General features: G+C 40.3%; 1 protein-coding gene across 1 annotated transcript in view; it reads right to left on the reverse strand.

Annotated features, from left to right (window-relative positions):
• Nucleotides 1-17,525, reverse strand: part of LOC311504267 (calcium-activated potassium channel subunit alpha-1-like) — a gene marked incomplete at its 5' end in the record, with an annotated part of 43,641 nt that extends 26,116 nt beyond the window's left edge. Inside the window, 7 exons of the mRNA XM_084567286.1 lie at nucleotides 2,198-2,289; nucleotides 4,140-4,310; nucleotides 4,412-4,487; nucleotides 5,370-5,445; nucleotides 11,956-12,067; nucleotides 12,170-12,263; nucleotides 17,491-17,525. Of these exons, the coding sequence (XP_084423412.1) occupies nucleotides 2,198-2,289; nucleotides 4,140-4,310; nucleotides 4,412-4,487; nucleotides 5,370-5,445; nucleotides 11,956-12,067; nucleotides 12,170-12,263; nucleotides 17,491-17,525 (656 nt within the window). The remainder of the gene's footprint in view (nucleotides 1-2,197; nucleotides 2,290-4,139; nucleotides 4,311-4,411; nucleotides 4,488-5,369; nucleotides 5,446-11,955; nucleotides 12,068-12,169; nucleotides 12,264-17,490) is intronic.
• Nucleotides 17,526-18,000: the final 475 nt, after the last annotated feature.

Here is an 18,000-nt window from a genome sequence, read left to right on the forward strand (position 1 = left end):
GTTTAGTGCTTAAAATACAGCCAAGCTTGAGTATATATTAGCTCACTGTTATTTTATTCTTAATTATATAACTGTAGTGTGAACAAATTAGAATTAAGTTACTCTTAAATAAAACTAAATCTACATCTTTATCGACCCAGTAGAAGTTCACTAGTAGAATCACTAGTATTTTACTGCATCAATAAAAATAATACTGAGGCTGTTTATCAATCTGTATTTCTCTCTGATCAGATATTTCTCTAATCTTATGTCGTTTAGAAAATGTGTCTGATATACAAATTGGTGGATGAGAGGGAAGATGGATGAATAACAAAAAATGAATGAATGTGAAAGAATGAATGAATGAATGAATGAATGACAAACACACATTTAGCACATGTCCACTGACAATAAGCAGCATAATTACAAGTAAGACATCACCAATCATGTAGGATTTTCTCATGGTACAATAAGAGCGCAATAAACTGTGATACACCTTGAGGAGTCGTGTCCTTAAGCAACTGCTACCGCAACTCTAATTCTTGGTAGAGAAGTCTTATCTACTATAAATTGAGCTGTGCAGATTGATTTTTTATTTTAGTTTTTACTGAATGTTTCCTGGTTGTGATCATTTAAAAGGTTGACTGTAAATAAAGACGGACAGACCAGCTCCTCTAAAGTGAAGCTGAAGCAAGTAGAGCTCCCCCTGGTGGCTGGTTGCAGTATAGGTCATATAAGCTCCACCCCTTCCATGTTAGTGGATGGGACTTGGGCCAAATTAAAACACTAAAATACATGTTAAATAATTTTCTTTCAAGGATGGTTTCTGTCATTTTAAGTAGTTAATATAATACTGATGCATACCCAAGTGTCCATTTTTCTGATAAGTTTCGTTTTAGTTAGTTATTCGACGCTATAGAAACAGGAAGTCACTACGTGAAGCGGTGAGAGTCGTAATAAATAAATAGGTACAGTCCGCTCTCCACTCTTGGACCGTACTGCACAGACTCTGGCTCCAAACTTGCAAGATGGCGCCGCCCGTATCCTTTTTTAGCGTCAGTTCAGCCAATGCAAAGAAGCGGGGCTGCTTTGTCCATATTTATATACAGTCTATGGTTGATATAGAGCATTATTCTATGTTTGCCACAGAAAATGCCAAATTCTCTCACAAAATGATTAATTTATTGTTACTGGATTAAAATTTATTCAGTACAATGTGAGTTCACAAAGATGCTTCGAGGAGCGTTGGCTGTAAGACCAAGCTAAAATGTGTTGTTACCACGGCAACCACCAGAACTAAAATCTTAGGAATTAAAAGTGTAAATATGCAATAAGATTCACTATATTAAGGAGTAGATTATGGCTAATTATTGCTTGTGGGTGGTATCCAGTACAAGTTAACAACTGTTCCTTTAATCTGTGTCATTATTTGAGTCAACGTTGAGGAGTGAATGAATACACAGTTTATAACTCAAAGAGAAAATCCTACATGAGCCACATTTAAGCATGACAATAGTACATCAGTATGACTACACTGGAAAAAAATATCAGTTTCAACATGTGTTTTGTCTATTTTTGAGTTATTCATGTATATTTTCTAAAAACAAGAGAAAAAAAATAGAAATAAAATCAGTGTAATTGTTCTTTTTCTCCATTTTTCTACACAAACCCAACAGGGCTAAAATACATTTCACTTGTTTTATGAAAATAAGGAGATTTAAAACTCAGCAATAGACAAAAAACACTTGTTAAGTTGAACATTTCTTTCTAGTGTAACAGCAGACATCAATCAATGACGAGCAGCAGTGACGGCTGTACACGTATAAAAGCTGCAGCAGTACAATAAACACATTGATCCTGGCCAAGTTCTTCAGTCACAGTGTGACTTCAGTGCTAATTGAGATCATTACATCTCAAATCACAGCTTCATGACGTCTGTTTAAGCATAAGTCAGAGTATGTCACCTCTTTATGAGAGGGCCACCTGAGTCACACAATACCACACCAGTACAAGTTTGCTGTTTTTTAATCATTTGACTTACTTTCTGCCTCTGGTCGAGTTATAACTCCCTCCATATTTCTTCCGATTAAGGATGAGAGCAGCAATTTCTGGCACGTAGCGAGCAAACATGGCCTACATGCATGAAAAAGAAAAAGAAAAGGGCATGCAGAGAAGGTTCTACTGCGGCGGAGGCAGTAGAGCCTCCTTGAATACTTACTTTCTCCCATTAACCGCACTATAGGAACCACCATATTTCTTGCGGTTTCCTATTAACTCTATGATTTCAGGGACGTAGCTTGCAAACATGGCCTAAGGAGAAGATAGGAGACAGAAGAAGAGACTAAAAAAAAGACAAGTAAAGGAGAGCAGGTCCTCTCTATAGTCTGGAAAACTAGACTGTATGTGCAGGGGTAGTATTAATATTTATTAATATTTATTTGTTATCAGGAAAACAGAGAAAAAAAGTGAGGAATTATTGAATTATTAATTCAAATTAATGGAATTTAGTGAATGTAACGTGAAGTTAAATCAGTTACATCCTAAATCCTGAGAAAGAAAGAAAAAAAATATATGAAATAATGAGGAAATAATTAAAAGGCTAATATTTACAGATACTGGAAGAATAAAGGAGAAAAATGACAGCTGATGAGCGGTATGTCGATCTGTGGTAGAAAAATAAAAAAATTATACAAATAAAATAAAAGGGGGGAAAAAAGCCTTATGTGCCATGTTTTGTCCAACAAACACACGTGTGGGGTCGATTTAATCAGCACAGCCGAATGGATGGCAAACATTAACACTGCTGCACAGACACCAGTTAGATTTTACAAACTAAGAATGGACGGTGAAAGGACCATTTAACAATATTTACAAAAAAAAAGCAAAGATGATGTGGTTTCACACCGTTTCTCTCTATTGCCGCTCGAAAAGAAAAGTAAATGCCAAGTGAAACTAGAATTACTGCCTCACTGTTTGGACGTCAACGCCAACTAATCAACTTGCAGACACATCGATGTCTGTGTAGACTCATATGATGGACGTAGTGAAGACTTTGACATTTTGGTATAAAATCATGATTGTATTGTGTTAAACATTTCTGTGAAACTTCGTCATAATTAGCATATACGTTCTTGAGAACCAAAATGTGTTTTCTGAGATCGTCCGTCCATTAAATTCTAATCAGGCCAGGGCAAATAAATGCTTGTGCCAAATTTGAAGACATTTCTCAGAATACGTCCTGACAGCGCTCGCAAAAATGGAATGCACGACACAACTGTTGGCATCAAACCCAATTAAAACCACTTAACCCTTGACCCTTAAACTTTTTCTTTAAATTCGTTAAAGTCTCATTGTTCAATCCTGCTGGACAACATCTCATCTACTTTGAATCACGTGGTCCCAATCCTTGATTCACCCCAACACGGTTTCTTCAGATTAAAATACTCAAAATAAACACTCGTCTTTTGCATCATTTTAAACACATTTCCCTTGAAACAAAATCCCCTTGACATATTCACTAGTTTAGGAAACTTTGGAGTCTCCTCTTGATTTTAAAATAAAGCCATGTTTGTTTCAGCTGGCTGCTCCGTTAAACTTCATCCAAAGTGCAATTTTAGTCTCTCTTGTGATTGCGCAGATTATTTTGATTAAAAAAAGATTGTGTTACGCTGTTTTATTTCCATTACATCTATCCTGAATGATTCTTCATGATCCTGTCTCAATCAGGTCTGTGGTCACTAACGTGGCCGTGAATGTTTTTGAGCAGATGCAGTAATGTGGCTTCATCCATAGAGCTGGCCGATATTAAATCATCCCCGTCTCACTGTGTTTGTTGGAAGGAGGGAGGGGAAGGTGGAGGGTGGAGCCACCTGAAACCGCAGTACTCTTACAGTTAATAACACAAATACTCTACATGTATCATATATGAATTAATATGCAACAAAACTTCAGCAGTACGTCTCAATAAATGCTGCGATACCGTGGACAACTCGTAGAATACGCAACATGCAACATACTGTGTACAAAAACACCTCAGTGTAAACAACAGGTGAATGGCGTCCTGAGTTGAGTCCCGGCGTTTTGCTAACACCCGGAGGAGTGTGATGACTGGTTGCATGGAGGACTATAAGCAGGAATAAGATAATGAGAGGGATTTTTACCAAACCACCAAGGATGAAGAAGACCATAAACAGGCGGCCCAGGGTGGTTTTTGCATAAACGTCTCCATAGCCAACAGTGGACATTGTAACCATAAGTAAGTAGACACATTCCCAGTAGGAAAGTGCCTGGGAATTTTGGAAGTTTTCCCAAGGATCCCCTGAGTTTTCCACCTGGAACACAGGTAGAGATTTACAATGGTAAAAGTTTTTCTCATAAAAAAAAAATTAAATAAAGAGTGATAGATTTGTTTACATGGCTGCCACTGACTTACCAAGTGAATGAAGCCTGCCGCTGTTAGCCATGTGCTTATGAAGATTGAACACAGGTTCACCAGCTTAATGGAGTTGCTAGACGACAGAAGACGTTAACAAGGAGTTATTTTTGGTTTAGCCTTAGTTGGAATGTGTTAGATCTGAACTAGGAAGACTTCTCAAACAGATTCTGCAGTCTTTAAGTCGTATCTGTAAAAATAATAACATGCAAGCAAACAATACGGGGAAACTTCTAAAGCTGCAGCATCTATTTTGATTGATGCAGTTTGTTTTATTAATTCATGTGCATGAAATAGTGATTATACATTGGAATCGTGCTGTGCAATTATATTTCTGGCACTAATTGTTCTTTAAATAAGCATTTCCACAAAGAAATCTCATATTTTCATATCACGGTGCTGAGAAAATATGACAACTGCACACGTGGAGGTATTTTGTGATCTTCCCTGACTACAGCGTGCATTCAGGATTTACTGGTGCAAGGTCCTAATACGGTTTCATGTCTTATTCCAGTGTCGGTCCCTTGCACTTCTATGTGTGTTCTGTCTTTACCGTCACCCGAGTGAACCAAGTCAGGAGATTATTCTAAAGCATTTCATCTCGCTATAAGCTCTTCCTGACATCTGTGCAAAAAGCTTTTTTCACTCTAAGCAGGAAGGGCGCCAACAGAAAGCTGTTCCCTTCAAGACGGCCATGATATAATAACACAGTGTGTGCATACAACACAGCACGTAGCGCACATACACGGAGAGAGAAATAAAGCTGACATTAATATCTATCAAATCAAATAAAAGCGCATTTTGTTTCAGGCAAAACCTCTTCCTTCAAAATAAAACCATATTCATGCTCGTAGCTATAAAAAAACACGCACACTTTTCATGCAGTGCTCACACGTAAAGCTGCAGAAAAACATCCAAAAGATATAAAATATATAAAAGAAGACATCAATGCACTTACCTTGTCTTAAGTATATTCAAAAACTGTAAAATTTCTGAGAACTGTATCAACCTTAAGGCCCTTAAAAACCTCAAACCTGTTAGGAGAAAAAAAGACCACAAAGAAAAGATTAGACAACATGATTCAGACAACATCACGTCACATTTGACCGAGGATCATCAACATCACCGTACCTTTCATACTTTCATCCATGTTTATCAGCTTCATTGGATTCATATTAATTAAAAAAAATATGAAACTTCAACCGATAAAACGCCACAAAGCACTTAATGTAGTCAAAGAAACATTTTTGGACAAAAAAAATGAAAAGCAGCAAAACCCAGATATCATCAGCTCGCTCTGTTTTAATCTCAAGAGCCTCACGAACGCACCGGCATCTACCTGATCTACACGCCTTCATTCCTGCTGGATGAAAACTCTGAACGCGGAAGAGATGAAAACCAGGATTATAGACAGGTGGACGCTGTCACGCCAAATTGAATGAGTAAACAGATGTGACGTCAAATCCTCAATTTGAGGGTATTTATGGGGAAGGAAAAAAAATGGAGCACGTTGCCAACAGTTCAAGGGCGACAAGTGATAACATCGGCCTCGTCGCCGCTTCACTGCATCGTATATGTTCAATTTCAACCTCGCTACTACATGTTTAATACCGTTGCACTTTAAAATGCTCAGATGAGTTCCTGGATAATCACATTTCATGAAGTCCAAGATCATTTTTTTCCATTTTCATCATTTAAACAGAGTGCAGGAAACAACCTCCCACCCGAGTTTAAAAGCCAAATGATTCATAGGACCAACTCGTTTTGGGAAATAAAAAAAAATTAAATAAAAATAAGCTGCATCGACAGCAGTGTGCCAGTGTCGGAGCTGCATAAACGATTAAAAGCCACCACAGCCAAGAGTGAGCAATCAAGTGAAATCCCATCTCCACGTGCATTAATCGGCCCGACAAATTGCCCCGCTCCGGTGGATTTGTGTGAACGCCAAATGACACAAATCAAAGGCAGACACGAATCAGAAACAGCCAAATATATATAAAAAATAAATAATCTTTCATATGGTGACGTGAACTGTGGTGTGCGTCTCGCCAAAGCGAATTATTTCTTTTGCCAGATGGGGAGCATAATACAGGGCAAATCCTGAACGTGCTCCAGCTGACACAGTCGGTCCAAAGACTCCTGGACACGCCAGCCCTCAGCTTTAAAGGAGCTCCCCCCCCTCTCAGTCCTGCAGGTCTTACCCCAGTAGGAGATTACGTGGAAGCATGCACCGAAGCTGTAGCAGAAGCTGTCCTGGTCCTCTTTGTCCACCACCTGCCCGTGGCCCATCCTGACCCTGTAGCCCTTCTGGAAGAGCTCCCCGGTGGATTTCCTGCGTCTTCTCGTATTAGGAACCGTCTTAGAGTGTGTGCCTCCATCGGGCCCTCTGTACACCAACATCTTAGTGGAAATCATGTCTAAGAATTGACTTTTAGTAGGCAAGGGTTTCCAGCATCAAATCCAAAAGCTGCTCCACGTCTTCACTGTCCTGCAGCTGCTTTACCAGATATCACAGAAGGAAAGAAAAACCTCCACAAAGAGATGAAAAAAGACCTTCATGACATTCGCACCAGGCGTGCTGGCGTCAGGAGCGGCTCTGTTGCCGAAGAAGCAGTTTGATCTGATTTACTTCAGACCTTCACAGTATCCTCATGGCGATCGGGTGCTCTCGGCGAGCTTAAAGCAAACCCTTTTCCCATCAGGATATTAGAGTGTAAGCTCCTTTAGGATTCATCCAGGGAAAGGAAGAGGCCAGACAGCGGGTCTGTCCATCAGCTGGCTTCACAATGTAACCTCCATCTCATCCCTATAACACCGCAACTGCTGTTGACAAACATAAAATTTCATTCCCTAATCTTGGGACGAGCACAGCGCGTGTCTTTGTCTCACATTTAAGGCTGAAAACAACTCATGTGAACAGCCCGTAAAGCCTTGTATGGAAAACAAATAAATAAATAAATAAAATGAGAAGCTTTAGCAATCATTGTGTTTTGTTTTTTCCTTTGGATTTAGTGATTCCACAATAATCCCCAAATTAATCACAGCTGATGTAATAACTGGTATTGTAGTTGACATTAAATGCGCAGCAGGGAAGATGTCAGAGTGAGGAAAGAAAACCCAGCAGATGACTGAAACCTGAATACAACTTCAGAATATGAGTCACTGCCGTTGTCAGTTAAACTCCACACAGACTTAGTCATGTTCCTGTTTATATATATGGATGATTTGTGAAGAAAAACTAGTGAGAAAAGTGATTTCTTCTCCTGTTTATGAACTAAGATGCATTCATTTCAAGAAATTTAGAGGAAAGCTTTTGTACAAATTGTGGGGGAAAACTGAATTTAATTTGTGCACTTTACAAGATGAATAAGCAAACAGGCGAGTCAGGCTTTAAGGTTTAATCTTATTCCACTAATTATTATTCCACTATGCATCTGGCAACGGGATCACAAGGAGATAGAGCTTTGATTTAAGTAAAATATGGACTTTGTCTGAGTAAATATACATATAATTCAACATAAATAAAGCATTAAGTTAAACATTCTGTGGGTTAGATTTGAATTATTGTTTCAGAAACCTGTCACAAAACCAAAATCACTTCTTTCCAGTCAAAGAAAATGAATTAAACATATTCAACCCGCACCCTCTGTATGACCTGACCCTTGAGCTGGAAGCCACTGCTTGAGGACATTTTGTTTCAGTGGACAGTCTAATACTAAAATCCTCTCTCTGTATTTTTAGACTGCAACATGTGGCTGCCACCAAGACATGAATATCTTATCTGGAATAAGTTGCACTGGACTATTTTCTCCGTAAATGTGATGCTTGCACTTGCAGGAGGTCGGAATCTCCGACTGTTATTAGCTGCCGCAGGTTGTTTCTGCGTGAAATATCAAAAGCAATATTCTAGGTACATTATATCGCCAAAGGTATTTACTCACCCATCCAAACAATTGACACCTGTGCAACAAGTCCAGTTGTGAAATTTCCTCGCGACTAAATATTCCACAGTCAACTGTTAGTGGTATTATAACAAAGTGGAAGAGATTGGGAACGACAGCAACATAGTGCATAGTGCACATAGGTCGCCAACTTTCTGCAGAGTCAGTCGCTACAGACCTCCAAACTTCATGTGGCCTTCAGATTAGCTCAAGAACAGTGTGTAGAGAGCTTCATGGAATGGGTTTCCATGGCCGAGCAGCTGCATCCAAGCCATACATCACCAAATGCAATGCAAAGCGTTGCATGCAGTGGTGGAACTCTGAATGCTTCAGCATACCAAGAGATTTTGGACAATTCCATGCTCCCAACTTTGAGGGAACAGTTTGGGACCTCAGAATCCTGACCTCAACCTGATAGAACACCTTTGGGATGAATTAGAGCGAAGACTGAGAGCCAGGCCTTCTAGTCCAGCATCAGTGTCTGACCTCACAAATGCACTTCTGGAAAAATGGTCAAAAATTCCCATAAACACACTCCTAAACCTTGTGGAAAGCCTTCCCAGAAGAGCTGAAGCTGTTATAGCTGCAAAGGGTGGGACGACGTCATATTAAACCCTATGGATTAAGAATGGGAAGTTCATACGTGTGTAAATTCAGATGAGCACATACTTTTGGCAGTATAGTGTATCATCCACGATCAAACCCATCGTGCATCAGTGAACATTTTAGTGTAAGAGATTGTCAGCGTGGGTGTATTTGTGTCAAAATGTGCAGACAGACAGGATGGGCAGATTGGCGGTTTGGCTGAGCGCCTGCTGAAGAACGGACGTACGATGGAGGCGAGGGAGCCGCCATCAGACCCTGCTGAGCTGGTTACGACCTCATCACCTATCTGACCTCACTTCTTCTTTTTTTTTTTCACCAAACGCAAAATCATTCACTAATCCCTGCGTGACCGAGCGCTCACTGACCACAGTGGGAGAGATTAAGATATTTTTCCGCTTGGAAAACACACAGGAAATGTTTTTTGTTTCCAGTATTCAGCTTGGAGAAAAAAAAAGCAATATTTCTTTTAATCTGGGAATCAGGTAGACCTTTCTCACCGCAGACATTCTTTTAATGGATCATTCATTTAGATGTCCCAGTAAGACATGACTGTGAGCCAGCATGGGCACCGTCAGCCTTCTGAAACAGTCGTAGGTAAATCGAATTATTAGAATCGCTCTTAAATTTATTACTCACACCTCTGCTTTTCAAAAGCTCAAGGCTCAAAGGCTCAAAACAATCAATACCTATATGTACTTGCTTGTATAATTGCTGCTCTTTCTCTCTATCTCTCTCTCTCAACACCTGGCATGCAACAGGAAGTGCTGCTTTTCGGTTTGCGTGAGCTACAGTACAGTGAGAGTCATGCAGGGCTGAGCAGACAACACAAAGAAAAAAACACCACCTCCTACACCGGCACAGACTGTAACAGCAGAATCACGGCGCTGCGCGCGTTGTGTTTTTTGTAGCCGGGAACTCGGGAGAATCTGCAGCCAAAGTAATTACTGTCACCAAACTGAAGCAAAACACAACAGTCTCCACTAACATCGGTGTGTGACGCAGAGCATCGGAAAGAATATTGTTGTCTGTAATGTGAGTAATGACACGAGAGATTGTGGAAAAACCTGAGCAGAAATTAGCAGAACAACTATTGTTCCATTATCTAGTAATGATTCTTCTACTTTTTCAAGCCAGCACTTCTTTAATTTGAATATTTTAGGCCTTTATCACTTTCATATCACTGTAAATTGAATAGGTTTGGCTTTTCGGGGAAAATTAATCAATTGATAATAACACTATCTGATATAGACAATTTGATAATTTTAGAACTTGTATCTAAAAGATTGGTAATTTGTTTTTGAGTAAACTAAACCATCTGACTCATCAGAGAATGGACATGGGCCTTCTGAGGGTGTCCTGTGGTGTCTGGCAACAGAATGCTGTTAGTGGGGGGGTCTTTGGGTCCTATCGGTTAGGTCCAGATACTTGATCAGTTTGGGATCTAGTGAATTTGGAGGCCGGGTCAACACCTTGTGCTGCTGCCATCAAGGAGTGTCATTGCTATGGGGTGGGGGTGCCTGATCTGGTCTAGGTGGGTGCTACATGTCTAAGTAACATCCACACCAATGAATGTCAGGTCCAAAAGTTTCCCAGCAGAACATTGTATTGTTACAAGATGGTCAATTATTCACTTCTCTTGTCAGGGGTTATAATGTTGATAGATAACATGAATGCCAGTGATTTTTAAAAAGTTGAACTACCCATATTTTGAAATGATGCATCTGAAAACATGTAAATTAAACAGTACAAATACTAAATGACCAATGGACACGCTACACTCAATTCTACACACGCAATCTGCACCGACTATCCTCTCACACGTCCACTAGATGGCATCAGCAAACCAGCTCAGCCTTCCCTCTGCTTTTGTTATTTTTCACACCACAAGTCACAGTGCAGCCGCCCAGGGAAAACACACAGGCACATTATGCAACTGTACCTATCAGGCTGTCATACTGACTCTAAAGTAGAGGGTGTTCGTTTCTGAAAGAGGGGCTGGTGTTGGCTACGTGGCAGGTTTGTTCTCTCAGCTGACAAGAGCAAGGAGAAAAAAAAGCAGCTATAAAAACCTGAAATGCAGCAAAAAAAAAAAAAAAAATGCTCCTTCTAAATCCTCTAATTCCTCGCAGACCTCTCAGAGTGATGAGCTTCACACATTTAGCAGATTGACTTCTATTCTAGAGCTCAACCCCTCAACAAAGCCTATTACCTGTTTTTTTTTTTTTTTTTTTTTATCCATTCGCGTACTTTTCAATCAGAGAATGATTTCATTGGAGTGTTATTGCAGGAGTGCTGGAGAGCTCTGCTGGGGGAGGTTGAGGTCAAGTTAAAGACAAACTACAGCACAGTGACTGATTTCCTCATCGCACGGACACAAAAAAAATGGAAAATTACATTCAAATCGACTTCCGTTAATTGCACACCGTCGTCTGCCATGTAATAGTTGATACTGCTGTGCAGCAATGAATTCAGTGGTGGATATAGCTGGTAAAGCTTCAGAGTTATCATGCTAATCAGTCTCCATGCTGCACTCTAGCAGTGTTTTTTTTATTTTATTTTTTATTTGATGCACGGTTCAAATCTTTCATGCACATCATGCAAAATCCCACCAGAAAGTTCATTTCATGACAGAAGTATCAAATTTATATGGCTAAAACAGTAAGGCGTGCATATGTACGTGATGTACATGAGCGTCCCGTAGCGTCGCGGGGGGCTGGAGCCTATCCCAGCTGTCATTGGGCGAGAGGCGGGGTACACCCTGAACAGGTCTATCACACCTACAGCCAATTTAGAATCACCAGTTAACCTAACGAGCATGTTTTTGGACGGTGGAAGGAAGCCAGAGTACCAAGAGAGAACCCACGCAGACACGGGGAGAACATGCAAACTCCATGAGCCTAGATTATCTGGTGCATTCAAGGACACCTGCTAGGGTCGTTAAATCCACTGGGTGGCACCACAGGCTGCTCCTGAATCAACTATCCAAGGTTTCCTTACCCAGCCAGCTCCTGTTCAGGTACACCGACACAAACACCGGGGGAACCGTGAAGAAGTCCACCACCGAGTTCACCTCCAGCCAGAACCACAGCTTGTCATTGGCAGCAATGAACTGCGAAAAAACCAAGAGTGAATAAAAGAGTGGAAACAACTTCTTTACCTTTTATGCATTTATTTTAAATCAAAAATGTTTAACCACTCAATTTCTACTCACACGGAGGCCGAAGTACAGCAGGAAGAACACGTTGAACGCCATGTCGATCTGTAGCGTGAAGTCTTTGTAGAAGTTCTGACAGGACTCGATAGGACTATTAGACAGAGACACAGTTTATGTTTAAGTTCAAGGGCAGGTACCCGCAATCAAGAGAGGAAAGACGTGACAAAAATATATAAATTAGCATAAAAGATGCATTCTTCTTTTCCCGAAAATGCATTTTTAAGATTTCCAAAAAGAACATAAGTGTTGGTAAAAGTGCACTATTTGATATTTTCCAGTGTTTTTTCTGTTGAGGAAGGACATGCATTCATCGTCACACAAGCAGTAACTTGCCGATATACCTGATTAACCCTTAAATAACTGCAAAACTACAGGAATATCTCGTATTCCAAGTGCAATAGTTCCTCATGACAATGGCGTGGCTTTCCTTTTCAGCATTTCCCATCTCAGAGACAACATCCCATTAAAGGGGAACTACTGTTTTTTTACAACCTGGACCTTATTTCTGGCATAAAATACGATCGTTTACTCGCCCATACAACTTTTGTGTCATTTGTAGTCAATCGGGAGATACTTAGATCTGCGTATATCCATATAGTGGGAGTGACTGGGGCACTGAAACGCAGCCTCTAAATAACGCATTATCAGCTGCGAAACTTGTTCATTTCACCAATATAATAGTCGGCTTTTTTACCTGTAATTTGCTACTGCTATGGTTCGTCCACGACCTCAGAATCAGAAAAATATTCAGCCATGTTGCATAAAACTAGCAGTAGTAAATTATAGGTAAACAAGCCGACTATTATAGTCTCTCAGAGATGACTTCATCCGGGGTCTGTAGGCCAATCTACAGACCTCAGACGATGATAACAGCTAACTCCGGACTCAACTAGGGAATAGCACTAGCATACAATAACAAAATATTGGTGAAATGAACGAGTTTCGCAGCTGATAATGTGTTATTTAGAGGCTGCGTTTCGGTGCCCCAGTCACTCCCACTATATGGATATAGGGAGTTCTAAATATCTCCTGATTGACTACAAATGACACAGAAGTTATATGGGTGAGTAAACTATCGTATTTTATGCCAGAAATAAGGTCCAGGTTGTAAAAAACAATAGTTCCCCTTTAAGACATTGAGTCAGACGTGATGGAAATGCGGAGCCAGAGCAGTAGTTTAAGGGTTAAACGCATGCAGCAGGGTTTCAAGTCTTCTTTTATGAAAATCAGGCAGCCATGGCAAATGCTAGCAATGTAGTGAAGTCTCACCCTCAAAAAAGCTTGTATCTGGCACCAAGAATTCAAATAAAGAGAAATAATTAACCATGTAAATGTGAAGGTAAGTACGTTAGTATGACTGTGTACCAAAAATAAAAAACTGAAATATCTCAATACACTAATCACACCTCAGATGACAACACAGCCTTTGCAGACATTTAGCAAGATGGTGGATCATTACATAAACAGGAACAGTGATGTTTAGTAGTGTTAAAAATGAAAGTCAGCCTATGAACTGGTTAGTCAATCAAAGGAAAACTGACTGATTTTTATTGTTAGTTATTTAAATAAGCAAAAATAAAACTGAAAAGTTGCTTCTTTCTCTATTTTTATACTTGAATTAATACATTTCTTGTGATTTTACTCTGTTTTTTAAGATTTTATACACAAATTATTACCCTAAACAGAAAAAAATAAATCATCTTTAGATTAACACATAATGAAAATTAAATTGCCCCAAACTGACATTACTAATTCATTCATCACCATTACTTACCTTTACTTAATCCTAACTTGCTTGAGCCTCTAAAATAATTTCAGGCTCAAGTTTTTATTATTTTCTCTGAGAAGAAGTTTTAATTTTCTGGAAAAATGTGCAGGTGGCTCAAATATTTCCTCGCTTTAAGAGGCCACAAGATGAGCCACTTCTCTAAAGAATAAATGAATAAAGCTTCCTCTTGGTTTGTTTTTATGCTTTCACGCGTTAGTCCTCTACCTGCACGGCCCATTACGCTCAAATCCACAAGCTTCACTAATGCACGCCGCATCTCTCACACAGCTGCCATCTCCCCTGTGCTGTTTAATACCACTCGGATTAAAGCAAATTGCTTTTGTTATGTAAAAAAATAAATAAAAATAAAACTCTTAATAGACACCCTCTGATAAAACACTGTCCTTGTGGAGTTTATAAAGTGACATTAAAGTATCTGAGGGATTATTATTTCTGAACCGATCTGACGTTCAGTTCATCTTGTGGTCGGTCACATTTCAACCAGGCCGCGTACAGACGTCCTCGCCACCGGACGGGACAGCTCTAAAGCTACAGATACGTTATAAGTGGAACCTTTACCTCTGAAACATGTTGTGTAAGTCTGTGTGGGTTCCTGCCAGCTGTAGACTTTACTGAGCTGACAATAATGAGATGTCAGATTTATTGCAGAGCTGGTCCCACGTGGGGTGGAAGGTATTTAACATAAACAAAAAAAAAACTCATTCATGCAAAGTCAGGAAAAATGTAATTTAATTAACCTAAAATCTGGAGGGCTAACTTTTAGTCAGCGGGGAAAAGAGTCATGCCTTTGAAAAGATGCATAAATTTAATTAAAAGGAGCTTAAGACGCTTAGGAAATGTTATCACACTTTTCCCAAACTGGAACAGCGAAGCATTAGGCACTTTTCATAGACGATATAATAATAATAATACGAAGGGAACTGGTTAATGTTTTGATTGTATCTTGATTTATTTTATGTTCTTCTGCTTCCTGCCTAGAATCTACATTTTATTGAATTGTAAAGATTTAACGGTTTTACAGGGCAAATGAAGATGTAAAATGATATCCTAAAACATCCTAAATATAGTCCTCTTGTTCTCCTCTTGTTCTCCGTAATGACACGTCAGCCCAATAAATCCCTGTCATAGCGGGGTGACGGACCATACAGTGGAGGCAGTCCTGCAGAGCTAAATAATTGAGTTCCAGTGGGCCTGGTTTGGACTAAGCCTGTTATGGATCTGGTCTCTCTCTCTCTCCTTCTCTCCTTCATTTAATTCAGGCTCAGATCAAACAGGACACACCAGCTCACATGTAGAAGGCCTTAAAGCTCTCCGATGCTGCTGCTGCTGCTGCTGCACGTGATTAATATGAAAGTTTATAACCTTGAACAAAAGCCGAATGCGCAGAGGGCGAAAGGTCACAAGGATTACTTTAACCAAGTATCATTCAATATTTTTTTTCTATGAATGCATATGGAAGAATAAAGTTCTCAAAGTTACAAGCTTTTTGTTGAGCTCTGGCTGTGATTTCAGTTTAAAATCCCATCCACATATAAACGGATTCACTCTTCGACCAATCACTCGGCAGCTAACAGTTGGTAGCTGGTGGACGTTTGCGTGCTCTGGTTGCCTAGGTAACACTCTTGCGTATTTTCCAAATGTTTCAGAGTGAATCAAACTGAACATAAACTACTGCAGCATGGTGATATCTGTCGGTAGGAACCAAAGTCGTGGGCGGCGTTTCCTTAACGGTAGACGTTTGCATCGTACGTTAATCAGCAGTATCAGACGCTCCCATTCGCCGTTCGCCTCATAGTTAAACTTGATATCCTCCCACTTTGCATCACCTTAGGTTTTCTTAAGGTTAGGTTTCTTAAAAACTTAGTTAGCAGCCACCGGCTAAAAGAGACGTACAGTTTTCTCAGGAGGTGGAGACCAAAACGGAGTTAAAAAGGAGTACAAACAAATCATAAAGTTGTCCTCTGGATGTGCAATTTGTCTTGTTTTTGGTTGTTTTCTTTTTAGTGATGAAGCTATCCTATCTCAGCTCTAACTAAATGATATCTGCAAACACATAAGTTTAACATGTTTTACTCTGTCACAGAACGTCCAAACAATAATGATGCAAAACATCTGCTAAAAATGTACTTAACAAGATTTACACCACCCTATAAATACTGGGCATTATGAACACAATCTGTCCAGTAGTCAGTGTTGAGTAGGGTGTTAAACCGCAGCACTGACAAAACAAACAATCCACGTTATCGTGACTTCCAGGGCACAAACCAAGATTTATGAAGTATAACTCCCTCTGAGACATAACGGGCTCCTTCGTCTCTGCTCCTCGTCGTTTGAGCTCCTCTCTGGATCTTAAGTGGGTCTGTTGTGTTGACATCTCTCTCTGTGTCGCTTCCAGTCAGGTCAGCGTGTCCATCATACAACAGCCTCAGGAACCCCTCAGGACTAATTACAGGAAGGGCTGTATCTGTTACAGTCTGCTGCCACTTAGGAGCACACGCAAGAGAGCAGCTAACAGGCGGCTCTTTGGCTTTAAGTACCGGGATCGTTGAGCTGACAGGTAGTGAAAAAATAAAATAAAAATATAGCCTGGCTGAATAATAAAAAGACCTGGATCAGACCGAATGAGGACTCAGACAAAGAGCCTTGCAGCGTGAATAAAAGTCACTCATTCTTCATCGTGTATTTAATAACGCCCTTCAGCATGGAAAGGTTAAAGCGAGAGGTCAGAGGTCATCCTTCGTCAGGTGAAAGGGTATCAGGCGGCGCTATGAGAACGTTCTGAGAACAGGAGGCCACAGATGGCATCGGTGAGGATGTAACTCTACCCGAGCTTGTCCAGATAATGAAATGAGATCATGCTCGCAAACCACATCAGAGCCGGCCGAGCTCTCAGCTGCATGAGATCTTATGAAATAACAAATTACCCCGAACGCCCCCCGTCCCCCCTCGCCTCCCTCCAGGACCATGAGCCTGATTGCGCCAGTTTACAGCCCATTTTCTGTCCTCTCCCTCGACATTGCTCCCAGTGGGGACTCCCTCTGGGCTCGACAGAGGCTTTTATCCTTGTGTATTTTGCCGTACTTGTTAATGGCGCTTCCTGTGCAAACACCACCAGGCCTGCAGTAACTGTACACTGTCGCACATGCAACTAAAAGGACCTTCCGCTTCCTCCGGCCTGATGAGCGATGGCGATTGTTTCCAACGGGAACTTTGGACCTTCCTGCCTGTTTGATATTCTGATCCTTTCATTACAGAGATTAGACAAATTTCATTTGTGGGCGCTGTGAGGGATCGCCAGTAAGTCCAGGGCAGGTTACCCTGAAGGGGATATACCAAGCACAAAGCACAGGATTATTGATGCTGGTAGGTTTGTGTTGGAGGCTAATGTAAATATCTCATACGCATATAATTTCCCTATGAGCCTTGAAGCAAAGGAACCTCATATAACGTGCAGGATTTTGTGATTTAGATGTTTTGAGTTATGCTTTTTGATTTTCTCAGTTGAAGTTTCATCCATCTGTCTTCAGACCTGCGCTGGTCGGTGTACGAGGAGCTGGACCGCATCCCGGTGAGGGTTGTGTTATAAATGACGGAGCAAAAACTCAAGATTCATAAAAGATTTCTACATTTTCAAACTAAAACCCAATAAAAACAGTCAAAGCCAAAATACTTACTCAGAGGAATCTATGAAGTATATTACAAGAGCTCCAATGCTGAGAGCAAAAACGAGCACCACCTGGAAAGAAAAAAAAAAAAACAGAAAAGAGGATTTTACTTTCTTTTTTTCTTTTTAAATGACACAACAAAGTCATCCAATGTGGACAATATCACACACAAACACCGGTTTAGATCCGGGCGGCAGTAGATGTTTAATCTTCAGATGTAAATAGGGAAAGGAGGACACCAGCCGTTGACCTATTTGGCTGGTAGCACAAATTTATTCTGATACTTAAAACGGTTTCAGCAGGAGCTTACAGGAACATATTACAACATGTTTTTTGTTTTTGATTACAGTAATATTTTCCACAACCCCATGAAC

The sequence above is a fragment of the Chelon labrosus genome (genome assembly GCF_963514085.1).
Source record: "Chelon labrosus genome assembly, chromosome: 19".
In the NCBI taxonomy this organism is placed as follows: Eukaryota; Metazoa; Chordata; class Actinopteri; order Mugiliformes; family Mugilidae; genus Chelon; species Chelon labrosus.